The sequence below is a fragment of the Harpegnathos saltator genome, unplaced genomic scaffold, assembly GCF_003227715.2.
Source record: "Harpegnathos saltator strain DR-91 unplaced genomic scaffold, Hsal_v8.6 scaffold202, whole genome shotgun sequence".
Classification (NCBI taxonomy): Eukaryota; Metazoa; Arthropoda; class Insecta; order Hymenoptera; family Formicidae; genus Harpegnathos; species Harpegnathos saltator.
Genome location: NW_020229987.1, coordinates 387433 through 405257, shown reverse-complemented (window position 1 = coordinate 405257; position 17825 = coordinate 387433). Strand labels below are relative to the sequence as shown.

Genomic DNA, 17825 nt, shown 5'->3' with positions numbered 1-17825 from the left:
GGCAGATCTCGCTGTCCGGATCTCTCAATTTCCAAATGTGCCGCTCGTAACGACGACAGACACCGTTCGACGATCGACCTCCGCGGTTCGCCGCGGAGAGTTTAAAGCCGCGCGCGTCCCTCGTTTTCGCATATCGCACGCGCGCGCGCGAGCTTCTCTTCATTCCGCCGCGCTATTTACCGACGTCCTTATCGGGATGCATTTTAGCCCCGGTAGCGGGTTTTAGCGGCGGTAAAGCGGCGAGCCGGCCGATGCAATCGTTTGATGTCTCGTCGGCCTGTCTCCGGCGAATATAAAAACGCAAGCGGCGACGGCGGCGACGGCGGCGGCGGCGGCGGCGGCGGCGGCGAGCGCGGGCGAGAGACAGAACGTCAATTTCGGTAGTTGGAACGCGGCCAGAATTGTGTGTCATGGGATCGATCGAAGATGCTTGGCAACTGGATGCGCCGCTCGCTGTAGGGAGGCGTCCCGACGCCGCCGTCCCATCTTTCCGCCGCGCTTCCAGCGCGCGCGCGTCGCGGCGCTGAAAAACCCGCAGCAGCGGCCGATAAAACTCGAGATTACTTATTCGCCTCAGAGCTCGCTCGCCTCCTCATCGCCAACGCGTGCGCCCTGTGTGTACGCGTCGCGTCGTCGCCGTCGCTTTCGCTATCTCCGTATCTCCCTCTAACTAGCAATTACGACGATCGGCCTGATTAATTCTGACAAAGATCTGGAGCGTCGCAACGCGGTGAGCGTAATCCCGCGCACGACTGAATATATCACGATTATCATCAGATTGGACTTGGAAAGGACGGCCGACGCGGAGTGAAATTTTTCAACGCGTAGGGACAGAGAAATGAATCGACTGAGAGAGAGAGAGAGAGAGAGAGAGGAGAGAGAGAGAGAGATGCAAAATTGAATTCGTGAAGCATAGAAAAGCGTACCTCGCTAATCGAGATACGATCAGTCGCGGCGAATCTGTACTGCGGACGCGATTGCGGTCGGCGGAAAGCTTGACCGTGCGTCGCGGAGAGATATCCGGAGAGGTATCTAAAGAGCGCCACGCGCGCGACGGCAATATTTGCGTCCGATGCAATTTAATTAGACGATACCGCGCGTCCGCGTCCGCATCCGAGACGCGGCTTATCCGCGCACGTATAACGCGCGCGCGCGCGCGCGCGTGCGCGAACGAGGGAGCGCCCGTTTAATCCTCGTCGCGTAATAACCATGATATATTCATTCGCGCGGGATTATCGTAATCGAATATCACGCACGTAACAGGATAGTGTCTACTTACCACCCTGAATGGAGATTGCGCTGATAGTGGTGTCGCCGCCCTTGATCTGCACGTTGCCGCGATACCAAATGATCGAAGCGGCCGGCTTGGCGGAACGGACGATGCACTCGAGCCGCCGCGACTCGCCCACCTTCATCTCGATCTTCTTCTTGTTCGGGTGACTGCTGATCTCCACCTTGCGCGGGGGTGCTGGAATGAGAAGAGGGCGGAATTGCAGACTGCAGTCGTCGCGTGGAAACATGTCGACATTCTCTCCCGCCGGGATCACCGGACGACCCTTTTCCGCGATTAAACGCGAGACTCAAAGCGCGGCGGAGTTCGTTGACACCGTGAGATCTATACTCGACGTTATTTTAATTATTTTTCGAATATGGAACGATACAGAAGGCCGGGGGGCAGCGAGCGAGGGTCGCGACTCGGTCTACCGAGCGCTCCAAACTCAACGATATTCTAATTTAGAGCCGATCCTCGTCCTAATGAGGACGAACCGAGCGTCGTCGCCTCTCTTATAATTCCCCGATAATCGATATTAAATATCCCGGTAATTAAGTTTCACATTAAGGATTCTCTGTGCAAGTTTTTGCTGAAATTTAATCAAAGAATAAGAGATCCTGCCTGTTCTAACAGTCTCCGAGATACAGAGAGAAACACACACATACGCACACACACACACACAGAGAGAGAGAGAGAGAGAGAGAGAGAGAGCTTACTCGGCGGGGAAGCTGCTTTTCTGAAAATCGTGCTTCGGTCGAGCATCACGCCGCTCGAGAGAGAGAGCCGTGCTTGCTGATCTTCGCGTCGCAAGCACGAGTCTCGCTCGGCTAAGTAAGCCGCGGACGGTGCGAAAAGCAGTGCGTACCGCTTCCATCGTTTCCAGGCGAATCATGCACACAGATTTCCCGACGGTGGGCGATAAACGACGCAATCTGCTGATTTCGAGCGATCCCGAAATCCGAAAATCCGCCCGCTTTTATAGCACGCGCGTGTTTTATAGCACGCGCTTGTGCGCGCTTGTGCGCGTGCGCGCGCACAGGCGATCGCCGGCGCATCGAGTTAATTTAATGTCAGGTGTAGCGCGCGGGGCGATTTATTATCGGCGGATATTCTATTAAGCGCCTGTGGAAAAGCGTTCTCGCCGGCGCAATAATTATATACGGCCGGGTGTGGCCCGGCCGCGCGCGAGAACCCGATCGAAATGCCTCCACTTAGGCGCGCGATAACTCTCGCGCGCGGCGCGACTACGTGACCGCGGCGGAAAGCGCATGTAGATTGGCGCGGGATAAGAGGATTACGTGCGATAATGACGCGGCGCACGAAGACGGGCATTCTTTCGGCATGAGGCGAGCGCTGATGATAATTGGAGAGTCGCGGGGATAATCGCGTGTTATGATTCGCAAGAGATGTTGCGCTCACTCTCTCTCTCTCTCTCTCTCTTTCTCTGTGTGTCTCTCCACCTCTCTCTTTCTCTTTCTCACCTGTTCGCACTCGCGTGAGACAGGTGCGTTTCGATGATACGATATGATCGAGAGGAGCTGAATCGGCGCGATCGCCCGCCGCGAGAGAGATCGAAGTTTGTGTTTCTGAATCGTAATTGTACGTATTTCCGGCTGACGCATTTAAGGCGGAGCGAGGCGAGATCCCAGGGAGAGAAGACGAGGGACAATTAGTCGAGTAGAAAAATTAATATAGCTCTGGTAAGGGCCGGATTATTTTTCCCTAATATTAATCGGGCCCTAGTAAGGATAGAAAGACAAGGGCCCCGCAAGATGTGTAACAAATGATTTAACGGGTCCTTGTAAGGCAATATTAATAGGGCCTTATAAGGAAATATTTTTATTATTGCTCGAGTAAAAATATTCGTTCTTTTCACTCCAAGAAATTTAGACTGCAATTTCTTTGCAACCTTGTTAATGTACAAGAATTTTTTATATTAAAAATATAGCATACTTTACAATAAAATATAGCATTCTTTACACATAAAAATCCTGCTACTGTTTTATATTAAAGTTTGCTACTTTTCAAAACGAAGGCAATACCAGAAAAATTCTTGGAGCAGACTAATGAATATGGCAACTAATAAAACTAATAAAATCTGTTTTCAATTGCGTTATAATTAAAAAATCTTTAAAAGAACCAGATAGAGCGTACCTACTAAAACAATACTAAACTGTGACAATTTTATTATACGCTTCAGATCTTATTAATTTTCTGTGACAAAACTTGATTTTGTATATCAAAAGCATCCTCTTAAAAGATCCTTCTAAGGTCCACATCAATTTCCCATGTTAAAGTGTTATTTCGTAAAATCCAAGGCATCCCTAAAAAATCCTTCTAAGGCCCTTCTCAGGCTTTCCCCATCAAAGCCTTATTTATTAAATCTAAAGCACTCCTAATAAATCCTTCTAGAACCCTCATAAGTTTTCCTTATCAAAGCCTTATTTTGTAAAATCTAAGGTATCCCTAAAAGACCCATCTCGGGACTTGATGTGGTAATAATCAAAGATGTGGTAAAAATCTCTTTTTAGGGCATCCTACTTTCAGCTTTATCGAGGCCTTATACTTCATGAGAATGAAGTACCCTAAAAGAATGATACCCTAACAATGTTTTACTCAGGTACCTGCTTGTGAACCGCTGGTTTCAATTTAATTACCGCGGTCGACCGGCCGGCTTTCTCATCGCGCGCGCTGACACAATGTAATTTTTCGATTTATTACGAATCTATGACAAATCGAGGAGCTGTCATCGCGGGCGTATTATCGAGGACTACTTGTGCATATCCATTCAGTCATTCGCGCGATTCGTCGACGATGTATCAAACCGAGTGCCGGGTGCTTCTCGCTATTGACACAGCTGGACGCAGCGTACTTCATGTAATAACACGTACCCCAGGATAAATAGGATCCATGGAACCGACCCGGTTGCCGGTGAATCGCACGGCTCCCCGTTAATAAAAATTTCAGTCGACCTCGCGGCCTTTGCGCCGCGCCCATCACCGTGCTGTTTTCAACAGCGCACAGTTTCCAGAAGGACCTCGCGGAAAGCCGCGGCGCGGCGACTTTCCTCGCGTATGTAGCGTGTGTCCGGCATGATGAATCGAAGATAAATCGTATCATGCGTAGTAACGCGCGCAATTACCCACTTAACGAGGCTCAACGAGGAATCGATGAGAAACCTCATCGCCGAGGATCCAAATCATTCGGCGTGTCGTCACGCGACGAAGGATCAGCGTTTGTAATCGCAGCCCGCTCGACGCTCTCCGCTGCCCCGCCTCTCTGCGGGCTCCACCCTGTCGCCGTGAAAAATTTCGCACCTCCGTAAGACGACCGCACGCACGACGTCGTCGCTCCTCGTGGCAAATTCGCGCTCATCCGTCACAGAAGCAAGCCAAAGTTCACGCGCGAACGCCCCCATTTTTACGGCGTGTTTCGCGACAGACCTTACGCAGCCGAACGACAACGAAGACGATGAGGAGGAAAGCGAGGACGACGAGGTGAGGAGGGGGGGAGGGGAGCAAACGGCGCTGATGCTGGTAATCCGGCGGCACCGCCATCCGCCCCCGCTGCTCGAGAGTTTATATTGGCAGTCGCTCGGCAATCCTCCGGGGGATGCACGCGACTGGCGCGAGAGAGGAGCGCGACTACTCTATCCGGAAGCTACTTCGTCACCGTGAACCCCTTTCCTCCGTCAGCCCCGCGTGATGTAGCCCGGCGCTCGTCGAGACGTCGTCGTGCTGGTCGACGCCGCGCGCACCCCTGCGCGCGCGATGGTCGCTACCCATTACAAAGCCGAGATAAATTTTCCCACTTCGATATCCCCCCGGGCGCATTCGGGGGCCACGTTCGTCTTCTCGGGGGCGTCGCATTCCGCCAGGATGCACCGGCGCCGATATAAAGCGCGCGTACTTTCCTCGCGGCGACTGCGAGCGTTGTCGCGGCGGTTGCTCCTTTTTCGCCTTCTTCCTGTTTTTATCTCTGCTTCTCTCTCTCTCTCTCTCTCTCTCTCTCTCTGTCTCTCTGTCTCTCTCTCTCCTTCTTTGTCTTTCTCTATCTTTATGTTATTGCACCGCAAGCGAGATTATTCGCGATGTTGTCTGCAGCGTCGGAGCGCGTGGCGTTGCTGTTGTTGACGCGCCGACGACGCTTTCTCTTCGCGGGCGCGACTCTCGGGTCTCGCGACCTCGCGATTAACGACGAATTAACGAGCGGCGACGGAAACAAAGGCAGCGGCGAGCAGCGAGATTTTCTGCTATTTATCGAGTGACGAATAAGCGGCGCGCGAGTGGCGTTTCGGTCGTTTTTGCAAAACTCGCGGCGCACCTCCGCGCGACCTTGCTTCCTGCGTCTCGCTGTATCTTGGCCGGATTATTCCTGTCGTTACACATGCAGAGGACGTTCCATAGGTATCGGGTGTTTGCTCAGCCGGGAATTTCCGCGACTAGCGCGCGCAACTTTTCTCCGAGCGGTGCATCGTCGCGGGTCTGCCTGAATCCTCGATAACGCGCGTCTCGCGAGCCCTCGGCCGAAATGGAAGCGGAGCAATTATTGTCGGCGTGCGGAATGAAACGACATCGCCGTAACACGAGCAGCAGCCGAATTAAATTCAAATTGCAGTGTCGGCGCGAACGCGATGGCTATCCATCGCGCTATCGTTATCTCCGCCGTCAAACCGGTCCACGTTAGCGTCGCAGCTTCTTCCGAGCGCAGCCTCGTTTTTCGACGACGCCGCGAGGCAAGACGCTGATGTGAAGTGCCCGACTCTATCATCGACAATCCTTAAGGGGACTGGGTCTTTAAGGGTCAGATTACTGGAAAACCGTGCTTGTTTTTAATAATGATTTTGTGACGAACTGAATAAAAAATGTGCAAGAATGAAAATTTTACATATATTTATATAACATATGAAGAGCAGAAAAATTTTGTTTTTAAACAAATACTCATATAAATATACGTCCAATTTTTAATTTTAAACGCGTTTATCTCGAAATTTTATTGTTCAACTTTTTGCGGTGATTTCTCCAAAATTGAGCTTCGTATCGATTTGAAATTTTAAAGCAATAATATTTGTTCATGTGGCTCTCAGGTGAACCATGAACAACCCCGTCAAAATATTTCATTTCGAGATATTAATTTTTTTATTGTAAAAGAACTAAAAAACTTGAATTTTTTCCTAATCACAGCTGCCATTTTGTTAATTTTGTTCGATTTTTTTTTTCTAGTAGTTCACCGGATAATGATAAGCCTCCTCAAGATTTGTAGTTAAAATTCCGATCGCTCTGATTGGACCACCGAGAGCCGAGATATTACTGCAAAAACGATAACTTGAAAAAAAAAAGAAGAGTATATTTCAGCTATATATATCGTATATTTATACGAATATTTGTTAATAAACGAAATTTTTCTACTCTTCATATGTTGTATGACTATATCTAAAACTTCAGTGATTATTGATTATCGATTAACTCTGACATGTCATACTTGCACGGTGGACTTTCATTTCTCACGCCTGATAAGGAAGATAGAATCCGAGCTGGACATTGATAACTGAGAATCATCTTTCCCCTTTTCTGATCTGAGTGGTGTCAACTCGCGCGGGGGTTTCTCACCACTATAAGCTACAAAAGTAGGCAACGACATAATAGCTCAGCTCATTTTTAATCGCTCTATCATACACTACATTTAGTATAGTACAGAACTCAACACAGTTTCTTAAAATTAAGTCAATTGTTTGTTTCGCTCATCTGACTTATTCACCAATTTGGATCGTTCAACTAATTCGTACAATCGTTCACATTACATCAAACACCAGTGGCATATTATAATATTAAAATTTTGTCTATTCCAATCTGTGCAACTACAACCGGTGTGTAAAAGAATTAAATTTATTAAATAATTTGTGGTAAATAAAAGGTGGTTTCTCGAGAAATTATCCCATTTTCTTGCTCTCTTTCTTCTTTCAATACTACTACTAATTCTCACTCACAAGCACTGCACACAAACTTGTCCGTCCCGAGGTAAATTAGTTAAATCTATTGACCACAAAAAGGACAAACACATAAACACTCACGATCGCGACGTGACAACGTTTACGTCACCCTCTCCGCGGCACCGCGGCGAGATCGCCATCCCGGAGGAACTCTTCGCGTCCGTGCCTCATCGCGAATGACCCGCGCGTGCCTGTCGATCCGCTTTGGACGCGCGCCGCGCTAAAGCAGCGCGCAATTAAAATTTCATCAGGCGGCGCACGCAGGGGCGAATTGTGATCGGCATTTATTTGCGCGCGTTCACGCACGGCGCGCAAATCCGAGCTCTGAAAAGTGCCCGTCGATAAACCGACAAACACGGCCTGCATCCTCTCCCGCCTAACGAGCCGTCTCGATATCGCTAACGTTACGTCCGCCCGCTGGCGTTTTAACGCCCGTCGACGATACGATACCGCCGACAATGTATCGCGTTATATTTGTACGACGTGTAACGATGTAACGTGAAAATATGACGGCCGGCTCGGCAACTGGAAAAACTGCCTTGTCGACTTTTTGTCGCCTTGACAATCTCGCTCGGACTCGATATTGTAACGTCACACGCGCGCCGCGCGAATGCGAGCGAATGGGGCTCTAACGAAGATTAAATGCAAAACCTTTCGAGCAGGCAGAGGCTCCCTCCCCCTCGCTCCCCCGCGAAAGTACATCTGGCAGAGGCAAGATGTATCGTAATACGTTTAATTGAATGCGCTTGTTAAAACTGAGAACGGGGAGTCGACGGCGCGTTCCTCACGAACGGTAAGCTACGTACATCCGCGAGAGATCGCTGCCGCGCGCGCCGGGGAGACAAACGCGTGTGACGATCTCGCGCTTCATTGTGCCGCGACGCTGCGTCGCGCTAAATGAAACAAATATCTTAAGCGTTAATGGCTACGTCGAAGAAAGCTGCGTCTCCTGACAGTTTCCGGGTATCCATCTCGACCGCTTTGAGTCGCGCGCGAGTTAGCAAGCGGCGCGGGTGCCGGCGGGGGGGGGGGGGCGCGCGCGCAAACAATGCGCCACGTTAGAATAAAGATATCAGAGGCGGGGGCGCGGGGACGGGGGAGGCTGCAGAGACAAATGGAGATAGCGTCGCTGATAGCGCCGTCGTTACGCCGAGGAGAAGAACAGGCAAGAAGAGCGGAGTGGAAGACGGTGTCGATTATTCGCTAAATGCTTATTTAGGCGGCCGGTCTCTGTCCTTCTTTTTACCCCCCCCTCCTCTCGCCTCTCTCTCTCGTTTCTCGCATTTCTCTCATCCGGGCAGGGCCGTCGCCGCGCATCTGCCTCGGTTCTCATCTGCAGAAGTCCGGCGACGAGCGGCCACGGGCGCGAGAAGTCGAAGGATTGTTCTAATTACAGCAGATCGGGAGCGAGCGCACGAGAGACGGAGGGGCAGAGGGAGGTTTATACACAGTCGAGAATATTTCACGGGAATCTCCCTCGACCCCGAGAAGCTCGACTCCCGAGTCGGCATTTATCCTCGTCTTTATGCACGAACGCGCCCTCCGTAAGTGGATCCGAGCGGATTTATGGGCTAATGATCGTTATACCGCGGCTTTCGATTGCGCGCCGCGCGTACACGTAATCGTCTTGCCCCCCTCCCCACTCCCCCGGCCGGTCGGTCGTTTGTCCGTTCGACCGGTCCTTCGGTCCTTCGAGGAGCTGACCGCAGAAGTTTCCTAATCTCGGCAAGGTCCGAGTCCCTTACGATACGCTGCAGTCTTACGCGCGAGTCGAGGATGTGAGAGCATTAACGACGACGTGTCTTGCATGTTCTTTCGTCATTAAAGGGGGGGCGGGGATTATATGCGGAGCAGGCCATTTTCAAGGCTTATTTTACGAACTTTTTTAGCAGAAAGGATCAATGGACTTGAAATTTTCACAGTGTATTCATTAATGTTCAAAGTATAAAATAAATTTGCTACTATCTATATACGAAAGTATATACGTAAAACTTCAAACTCGTTTATCTGAAAACACCATTTTCTTAAATTGTCGACACGATTACGCAAAAACTACTACCGAGCCGAGTAACTTGAAATTTTTACACAAATATGCAGTAGACATGTAGTTTTTTTCACTCCTACCTCGAACACGGTTATAGTTTATTTTATTAATTCTTTTCAAACATGATTACAAGTTGAAGAAAGTTTCATTTTTTATACTTCTTTTTGTACAGTCACTACTTTTCCAAACTTGGCTTCAATGTTTTCATTTTGGCACGGGCTATAACCGGCAACCGTATATTTTTAAAATCTTTCTCATTTGTTGGTTTCCAGAGTAATGAGAGACCCGGAATTATGTCGACAGTAAACATAGAGCTCGCAAACGGATGACTGCGTTTTTATCTATAATTACAAATTGGATCGGGGGGTTCTTGTGATTCAATAAAATTTATCTTATACTCTGAACATTAATGAATACACTGTGCAAATTTCAAGTCCACTGATCTCACCGTTTCTGTTAAAAAAATTCGTAAAAATAGCCTTGGAGACGGTCTCCTATTCCCCCCCTTAATAATTCCCCCCTTAATAATCTCGCGCGAATGTCCGCGCACGTGGCCGTGAATCTATAAGCGAGGAGGGACGCGCGCGTTTTTCACTCACTCCGTCACGTCGATGTTATCGCTGCGAGGAGAATTATCGCGAGCCGGCTCGTTATTTCTCCTTCTCTCGGTATGTAAATTTTCGCGGTATATAAATTCCATCGGACAAACGGACAAACGGAGTTCGACGGAGACGCTGCTGGATGGCGAGCTGGTTAAGTCGTCGCACGCGCCGCGTCTTTCTCTCTCTCTCTCTCTCTCTCTCTCTCTCGCTCTCTCGCTCTCTCGCTTCGGTCTTTACACGGAAATATCGCCTTACGATTTATGCGCCGTGCTTCATTTTGCAGTCATTAGCCCGAGATAACGGGCGACGTGGTTGCGCAGCGGCAACGTGTACGCACTTATTATTCCTACCGGACTAATCGATAGCACGGCGCGATGCGCACATCGGCGCTCCCCGCAGAGAGCCGATGCGGATGCAATTTGTCTCTCAATCGTTATTCAATAAAGTCCTCGGCAAAGTTGAAGCGGATCTATCTTGCAACTCGATTACCGCTAATGACGTTTGCTCACAATGCATCGTTAGCAATTCGCGCACGTTAACGTTCGCGTGCGTTAACGTTGGAAAAAGGCGGGCACGATTCCCGCGTATATACAACGAGCCTCGCCCATCGCCGGGGAGGAAATCGACCGGGGCGAGGGGGGGGGAGGGAGAGAGAGGATGTCAGCGATACGAGGAAATTGCACGCAGCGAATTGATGAGAGAGACGCGCGCGCTAAGACGCCTAAGGGTCTTTTTAATTAGGCATTAATGCCAACCGCGATCGATCGATGCACAGTGTTGAACAAACCGGTCCGCGGATGTTTTCCAGCGGAGCTGTACAATTAATTAAGCGAACGGGGCCAGCAACATTGCAGCGCCGACAGCGTTATCAAAGTTTCATTTGTTCGCATTATACAATTAAATTCGCCAAGCGCGCGGTATCCGTAATGAGACGGCGTCGCTTTGGCTTGCGCTCGTGGCCGCGCCGTCGCGACGACGACGACGGCTTGTTCTGACGAGTTTCCTCTTCTTCTCCCGTTACGTTTTGACACGTGAAAAACGTACACGCACGCACGCACGCACGCACGCGCGCACACGCGCACACGCGCACACACATACACACACGCGTAGACGCATATTAAACACGAAGATTTAAAGCTTTTTCTCAAGTCTCGGCCTAAACGCGCGCACGCACGGGCGCGTGTAACAACCCCGGCGGATTTAAATGGAGAAAACGCGGCGTCGCGCGGCGCCTAGCGCGATAAATAGCGCTCAAAAAGCGCAACTTGAAAAAGTCTAAAGTTCCGCGGAAGAAAATCTCGTGCCATGCTCGCTTCCTGCGACGCGTCGTGCGGAAAACGCGACGCACCTGCCGCGCGCCGCACGTCGTGTGTATTTTTACGTATCGCGCGAGAGCTCCCGCCGCGAGTCCTGCGTCGCTGCAGAGAGAGAGAGAGAGAGAGAGAGAGAGGGAGGAAGAGAGAGAGAGAGAGAGAGAGAGAGAGAGAGAGAGAGAGAGAGAGAGAGAGAGAGAGAGAGAGCGAGCGGTGCTTGCTCTCTCTCTTCCTCTTCCTCTTCTTCTTTTTATTTCCTCCCTTCGTCAAAATAAACAGCCGCCCATAAACTGTTTGGACACGGACGCAATATCCTCCGCCGTTCGACTTAATCTACGAAACCGAGCTTTTCTTGCCTCTTCTGCTCTCTTTCTTCTCCTCCCTCTTTTGCCCTCACTCGCCCCTACCCTCTTTCTCTTTCTTTCTCTTCTTCTCCTTCTCTCTCTTTCTCGGCCCCCGGTTTCTTCCCTCTCGTCCAGGAGCGAGGATTAAAATATTTCGCGAATCAGCCCCCTCGCGTACCAACCCCGCTTCGAACTTCCGCGCGAGTTCTCCATCTTGCATTTCACACCACTCGCGCCCTCGCAGTTTCCTCCTCGTATCTCGCGTCGTACTCGCCCGGCGTCTCCCTTCGTCGGCCGGCAAACCGGCGCGGCGGATCGGTGTGCTTTTCGTTATCGTGCCAAGTCAATTTGGCCGACCGATCGTGCAAGCGAGACTTCGCTCACACCTCGCGCGTGTCCGCACGCTGTTCACGCGCGGGCGCGCGCGCTCAAAGAAGCATCGCTGTTTGTTTCGCGATAAATCGCACCCGCACTTAGCGGCAATTGGATTCTAAGTCGTGGATGCGGGCGCCTGATAGACCGATAAAGCTCTCCGTCCCTTTTACGCGAAATCGAACGGGTGGCGGCGGGTTTATCGGCCCCCAGTGACCGCGTTGAGGAACGGCTGGCCCTCTCGGCGTTCTCCTTTTTTCCCCTTTCCGCTGTTCCTTTTTTCTTGCGCTTTCTTCTATCCTTTATCTTATTTTATTCTCCGGTGGAGGGCGAAGAGAGAGAGAGAGAGAGAGAGAGAGAGAGAGAGAGAGCGAGGGAGAAGGAGCGAGCGCGAGTTCCGGTTTGACTCGTCATGTAATTCTCAGGGGATGCCGCTATTTAATTTAATGGCACGACGCGGTTCGCCGTGCTCTTTCTTCGCTTCTTCGCGAGCGCGCGCGGGGGAGAAAACAGGCGAGCGGCGAGGAATGTTTGACGTGAACAAACGATAGGGACATTCCCGGGAAACCGCGTCCCTTGAATCAACCGGCAACGAACGCAATTAGAGAGCACGCCGTAATAAAGCCAGACGTGACTCATCTTTCGTACGTAGCTCGCGCTACGCGTGCGCGCACGCGCAGTTAATAATTGTGAAAATATCGCGCACGCGCGAAAGGGAAATGTCGCGCCGCTCGCGGCTCTCACGGGTCTATACTGTTTCGCGCGAGCGCGAGCGCGAGCGTTTAGGAGAATTTTAGCTGTCACGACGTCCGCGCGTGTCGTGGGAAACAAAATTCGCGCCTGTTGTCGCGCCGTTGCGCGCTTTATATTTCGGCATCTCGTGGCAGCTCGGCGGCGCTACTGCTCGCGCTGCGCCAAATAGTCGCGCGAACGTGCATTTTGGCGCGGGTAAAAAACGCGACGTTTTTTAAGTAACGCGCGTTGCGGTACGAGAGCGCGCACGCCGCCGCGTTCGCTGGAAACTCTGTTCAGAGAGAGCGCGTGTATCTTTCTTTCTCTCTTTCTCTCTCTCTCTCTCTCTCTCTTTCTCTCTCTCTCTCTCTCTCTCTCTGCGGATATTAATGCACACGGAAAAAGATCCGACTCGCGCAAGATTTTTGCGATATCGAGGAGCGGGTCGGTAATTTAATCCGCTGTTTCTCTTCTCTCTCGCATCTTCTCCCCTCCGTTTTTCCTCTCTTTTTTCCCCCCGCTTCTTTTTGTCTTCCGCTTTTTATCTCTCTGTCTCCCCCTTCTTCGCCCTCCCGTCTCTCTCTCTCTCTCTCTCTCTCTTTTTCTATACGAGAGATAGCGCACAAGCCGGTTTTTATATTTTTAATGAAATTCGATTTCCGACTCGTGCGGTGCTTGTAATGGAGTCGGAGAAAATTAAAAGTGCGTTATGAATATTTCATTGGCTAATTGCATAGCGAAAGGAATATCAATCTGGTAAAGCGCGCGAACGAGCAAGCACAGTGAGATCAGTGAAATTTCATCGCGCATATTAAAAATTTTGTTGTAACTTATTTTTCTGGCCGTAACACGCATGGGGCACCATTGAGTTATGTAAATTAATTCAATATTACTCGCCCGTTCATTACGCCCGTGCAAACGCACAGTCGCACAAGTTCCCCGATGGCATACGCGCACACACACACACACACACACACACACACACACAAGCCCGATTTATATCTTTCACAAGGAAATTAAATTAATCTATATTTGCTCAGTGTATTTTTTCAGCTTAAATATTAATCACCCTTCCGACTGTTGAGGAGATGAGTCCTCTCCTAATTCTTCACAATCTCATTTCTCTTCCTCGCGCAACAATCGTTTGGCAATTCGCAGCAACCGAACGTGAGCCACCTCGCCACACGTTCCAACGATATCATCGGATCGGTAAAAATGACCGTCGCTTGCTAACGAAATCACATCCCCGCCGTCGATTCGGCGGACTTTGATTCAAGCTTTGATACTTTCGCGGGATCAAAGATACATCAAGGGCACCCGAGCGAACTCTCAGCCGATAATCACATCGCGCCCCACGACGCAAAAATCGCAGCGGGAAATGGACTTATCCCATGGACTTTGAAGATGCTGTCATATTATACGACGCGCGCTGTCCCCGCGCCGGACGTAAAGGAATTGAATCTGGTTTTCGGTCGCCCGGTCCGACCCGCGATCTCAAAACATCCATTTTACATTTTCCGGGGCAGCGGGCTGGAAGGACACCGCCAATATGCCCGGAACTGGGTCGATGGATGGATCACGCAGTCACGTCGGTGAGCAAGGACGAAGAGGTGGGGCACGTTGGCGCAGGAAGAACGGCGGGCGACGGACGGCAAGGAGGGCGGCCAAGGGGGGAACACGGGGGGCGGCGGGAACGCGAGGGTGAAAACCAGGAGCAGGTCGAGCGCGAGAGGTCGGTCCGTGGCAGGCTGATGGTCGATTGTAAATTCGCGCGGTTCGTCATGGCGCGTTGTATCATTCATCCCCCTGTGCGCGTCGTAGGGGCAGCGCGTAAAGGGTGGCCAGGAGGGCAGATGGTGGATGGCGGCGGTGCCCGGGGTTTAGTGATAATTGAATGAGCCGGCGTTGTATCACTGCGGGATTTCGTGCGGCATCGATCCCGTGTGTTCTCCACCCCCAACCCCCCAACCCCCCTCCTCTCCCCCCGCTCTGTGATCGCCCACCTTCCGGCAGCCCGCTTCGTCGTTTCGCAAACGTACGCAGGCACGCACGTTCGCACGCATTCGCGCGCGATGCCGCTGTTGACCCGCCGGCCGCGCAAAAATGCGACCTCGACGACGGCGGCGTTGATTAACGCTCTTTATTTGCGTGTCGCGCGAACCACGTGTGACTGGAAACGGGCGAGAGCGCGGAGGGGGGGGGGGCAGTCTTGGATTCCAGTTGGATCGGCAGCGGAGGGATGATCGTTGTAGCTTCTTCTCAGTCGCCGGAGAAGACTGAACGATCCCTCTTTGAGCGCGGAGTTCGCGTCGCAGAGGAACAAACGCGGGAAAAGGAGAGACGAAGGGAGAGAAAGAGAGAGAGGGAGAGAAAGGAGTATCGAGTCGATAGCGCGCGTGTACGGCCGCTCGGCGGCAAAGGGCTGTGCGACGCTTGTTTTGAAAAGTTTCAAACAGTTCAAGCGGCGAGTATATCTCGGCAAAAATCGACATCCTGCCGCGAAACAAACGCCAATCCTGCGCTCTCGTCGCGACACGCGTTCGCGTGTGCGATTACGACACGCGATGTACACGCGATACATCGTTGCGCGAGACGTCAGAATGCATCTATGCTGCGTTCCGATATTCACTACCGGCACCGAAAAGCTATAATATATGTGACATAAACTATATATTTTCAGTACTGGCAGTGAATATCGGAACGCAGCCTAGATAGAGAAAAGAGAGAAAGAGAGAGAGAGAGAGAGAGAGAGAGAGAGAAAAAGGGAGGGAGAGTGTACGCGTCGGAAGCTTTTGTCGCTTTTGGCACGACGCTTTATTCGAAAAAATTGCCGCGCAGGCATTCCTGCGTGATCCGTCACTTTGTCCCGGATGATTCGCGTACGAACGCAATTTTCTGATCAGAGACCACATTCCGGACGTGTCGCGGTTAAATGTGCCTGTCTGATTCGCTTCTCTCTCCCGGCTGAAACTGCGTTGCATCTGACATTCGGATAGAAACAAAAGCGAGACCATGGAAATTGCGTGACTTTAACGGTAAACTCGCGCGTGCGTCCGGAAGAAGGTTATTATGCAGCTGAACGGCGAGCGCTACGTGAGAAATTCATTTTCCACCGGATGCTGGACCGACATTGGCTGCCAGCGTCGGGCCGATATCGAAAATCCAACACTTAGTGATGACTCGACACCGGATCGGTCGCAAAAAATCCAGGTTAGGTGTGGATCGTCCACACTTTGAAACTCTTAAGGGGGGAATTACCATGCGGAGCAGGCCGTTTTCAAGGCTATTTTTATGAATTTTTTAAAGAAAAACGGTAGGATCGATGGATTTGGAATTTCCACAGTGTATTCATTAATGTCCAAAGTATAAAATAAATTCGTTACTATCTGTATGGAAAGTACGCATAAAACTGTTTAAACGCGTTTATCCGGAAACACCATTTTCTTAAACTGTCGACACGATTACGCAAGAAAACTGAACCGAATAAACTTGACATTTTTACACAATATACAGTGGACATGTAGTTTTCGCCGCTACCTCGAACACGGTTATATTTTATTTTATTCATTTTTTTTAAACATGATGACAAGTTGAAAAAAGTTTCATTTTCGAAACTTTTTTTTTGTACAGTCATTATTTTTCCAAATTTGACCTCACTACCTTCATTTTGGTACCCTTTCTCATTTCTTGGTTTCAGAGTAATGAGAATTATGTGTGTATGACAGCAAACATAGAACTCGCGAACGGATGACTGCATTTTTATCTATAATTACAATTACTGGATCGGGGTTCTTGTGATTCAATAAAATTTATTTTATACTCTGAACATTAATGAATACACTGTGCAAATTTCAAGTCCATTGATCTTACCGTTTCTGTTAAAAAAAAATTCGTAAAAATAGTCTTGGAAACGGCCTTCCGCATTTGTAATTCCTCCCTTGAATCTTGGAGATTCGAAGAAGCGGCAGACGCGCGAATGATGCAGCGAGAATGACGTCAGTGCGTTATTTCGATGATACAATCGTCCCCTTCCGTTGCGTAGTTTGTTATTCGCGTTTATCGCCGCTCGTGCTGCGGCGGATCGCATTTGATCGATTTTAAGGGGTCGCCGATAGCCGGCGGTTCTCTTTGCGGCTCGATGTTCAAGCGACATCCTTTGACGGCGCAGGATTTATCGCGGTATCGACGACGTCGCGAGTCCTTACTTCCGAATCATTTCCGAAGGTCCACGAGAGAGAGAAAGGAAGAAAAGGAAAAGTCGGGGGAGAGGAAAAGAAAGGGAACGGTTTGGAATAACGGAGAGAGAGAGAGAGAGAGAGAGAGAGATAGCGAGTCTCCCGGTGGAAGATTCTATTTTTAAGCCGCGAGCTCTCTCGGCGGAACTTTGACGAATTCGCGCGGGGACGACGTTTTTAACCTACTTCGCCGACATCTCATATCCTCAGCCGGGAAGTTGCAAAATGTTCCCCGGCGTGACACGAGTTCTCCGGAAAGTTCGCCTCACCCCGCGGCGTCTCCCCTCGCGCCGTTGCGCGGAGCGCCTTCGCGACCGCTACGTAACGTCGCTTGCGAAGAGCGCTCGAGGGTGGTGGCGAGCGGGAGAGTCCCAGGAGTGCGGCGGCCAAGCGTGTATATTTTAATCGCACGGCAGAGGAGGAGGAGGAGGAGGAGAGGGAGGAGGAGAAGCAGAAGGAGGACGAGGACGAGGAATGCATGTATAGCAGCGTCGTACATCGATAACGGCGAGGAAACTCGGCGAAACAGACATTCCGTTTACGCAGTTTCGCCACGCGCCGCGCCGCGCCGCGCCGCGCCGCGCTGCGCCGCACTGACGGAACTTGCAGAAGCGTTACTCCGCGCCGCATAACCCGACATTGTATCGCCCGTGTAACGCGGCCGTTTCGCCGGCTACGCGCGCGCGCGCAATCCTCCTTACTTTTTTCCCCGGACGTGCCTTACGTTACTCGCGGCCGCGTCGAGTGCTCGGCGTCATGCAAGTACCACGAGTTTCATGAAAAATCGGAAAAGTTCAACATATCGCGGGAGCGCGAGCGCGCCGCTGCGCGGATCCCTCGGATCCTCGACGCTGCGGCGGCACGGCCGAAAGAACACGGCAGGAGGGCGGAAACTTTCCGAAAACACGTACTGGCTGGAGT

At 50.9% G+C, this 17825-nt stretch overlaps 1 protein-coding gene across 1 annotated transcript in view; it reads right to left on the bottom strand.

Moving 5' to 3' along the window:
- The window catches only part of sns (sticks and stones), a 289259-nt gene that overhangs the window by 18656 nt on the left and 252778 nt on the right, over nucleotides 1-17825 (bottom strand). Inside the window, 1 exon segment of the mRNA XM_025298041.1 lies at nucleotides 1280-1468. Within this exon segment, the coding sequence (XP_025153826.1) occupies nucleotides 1280-1468 (189 nt within the window).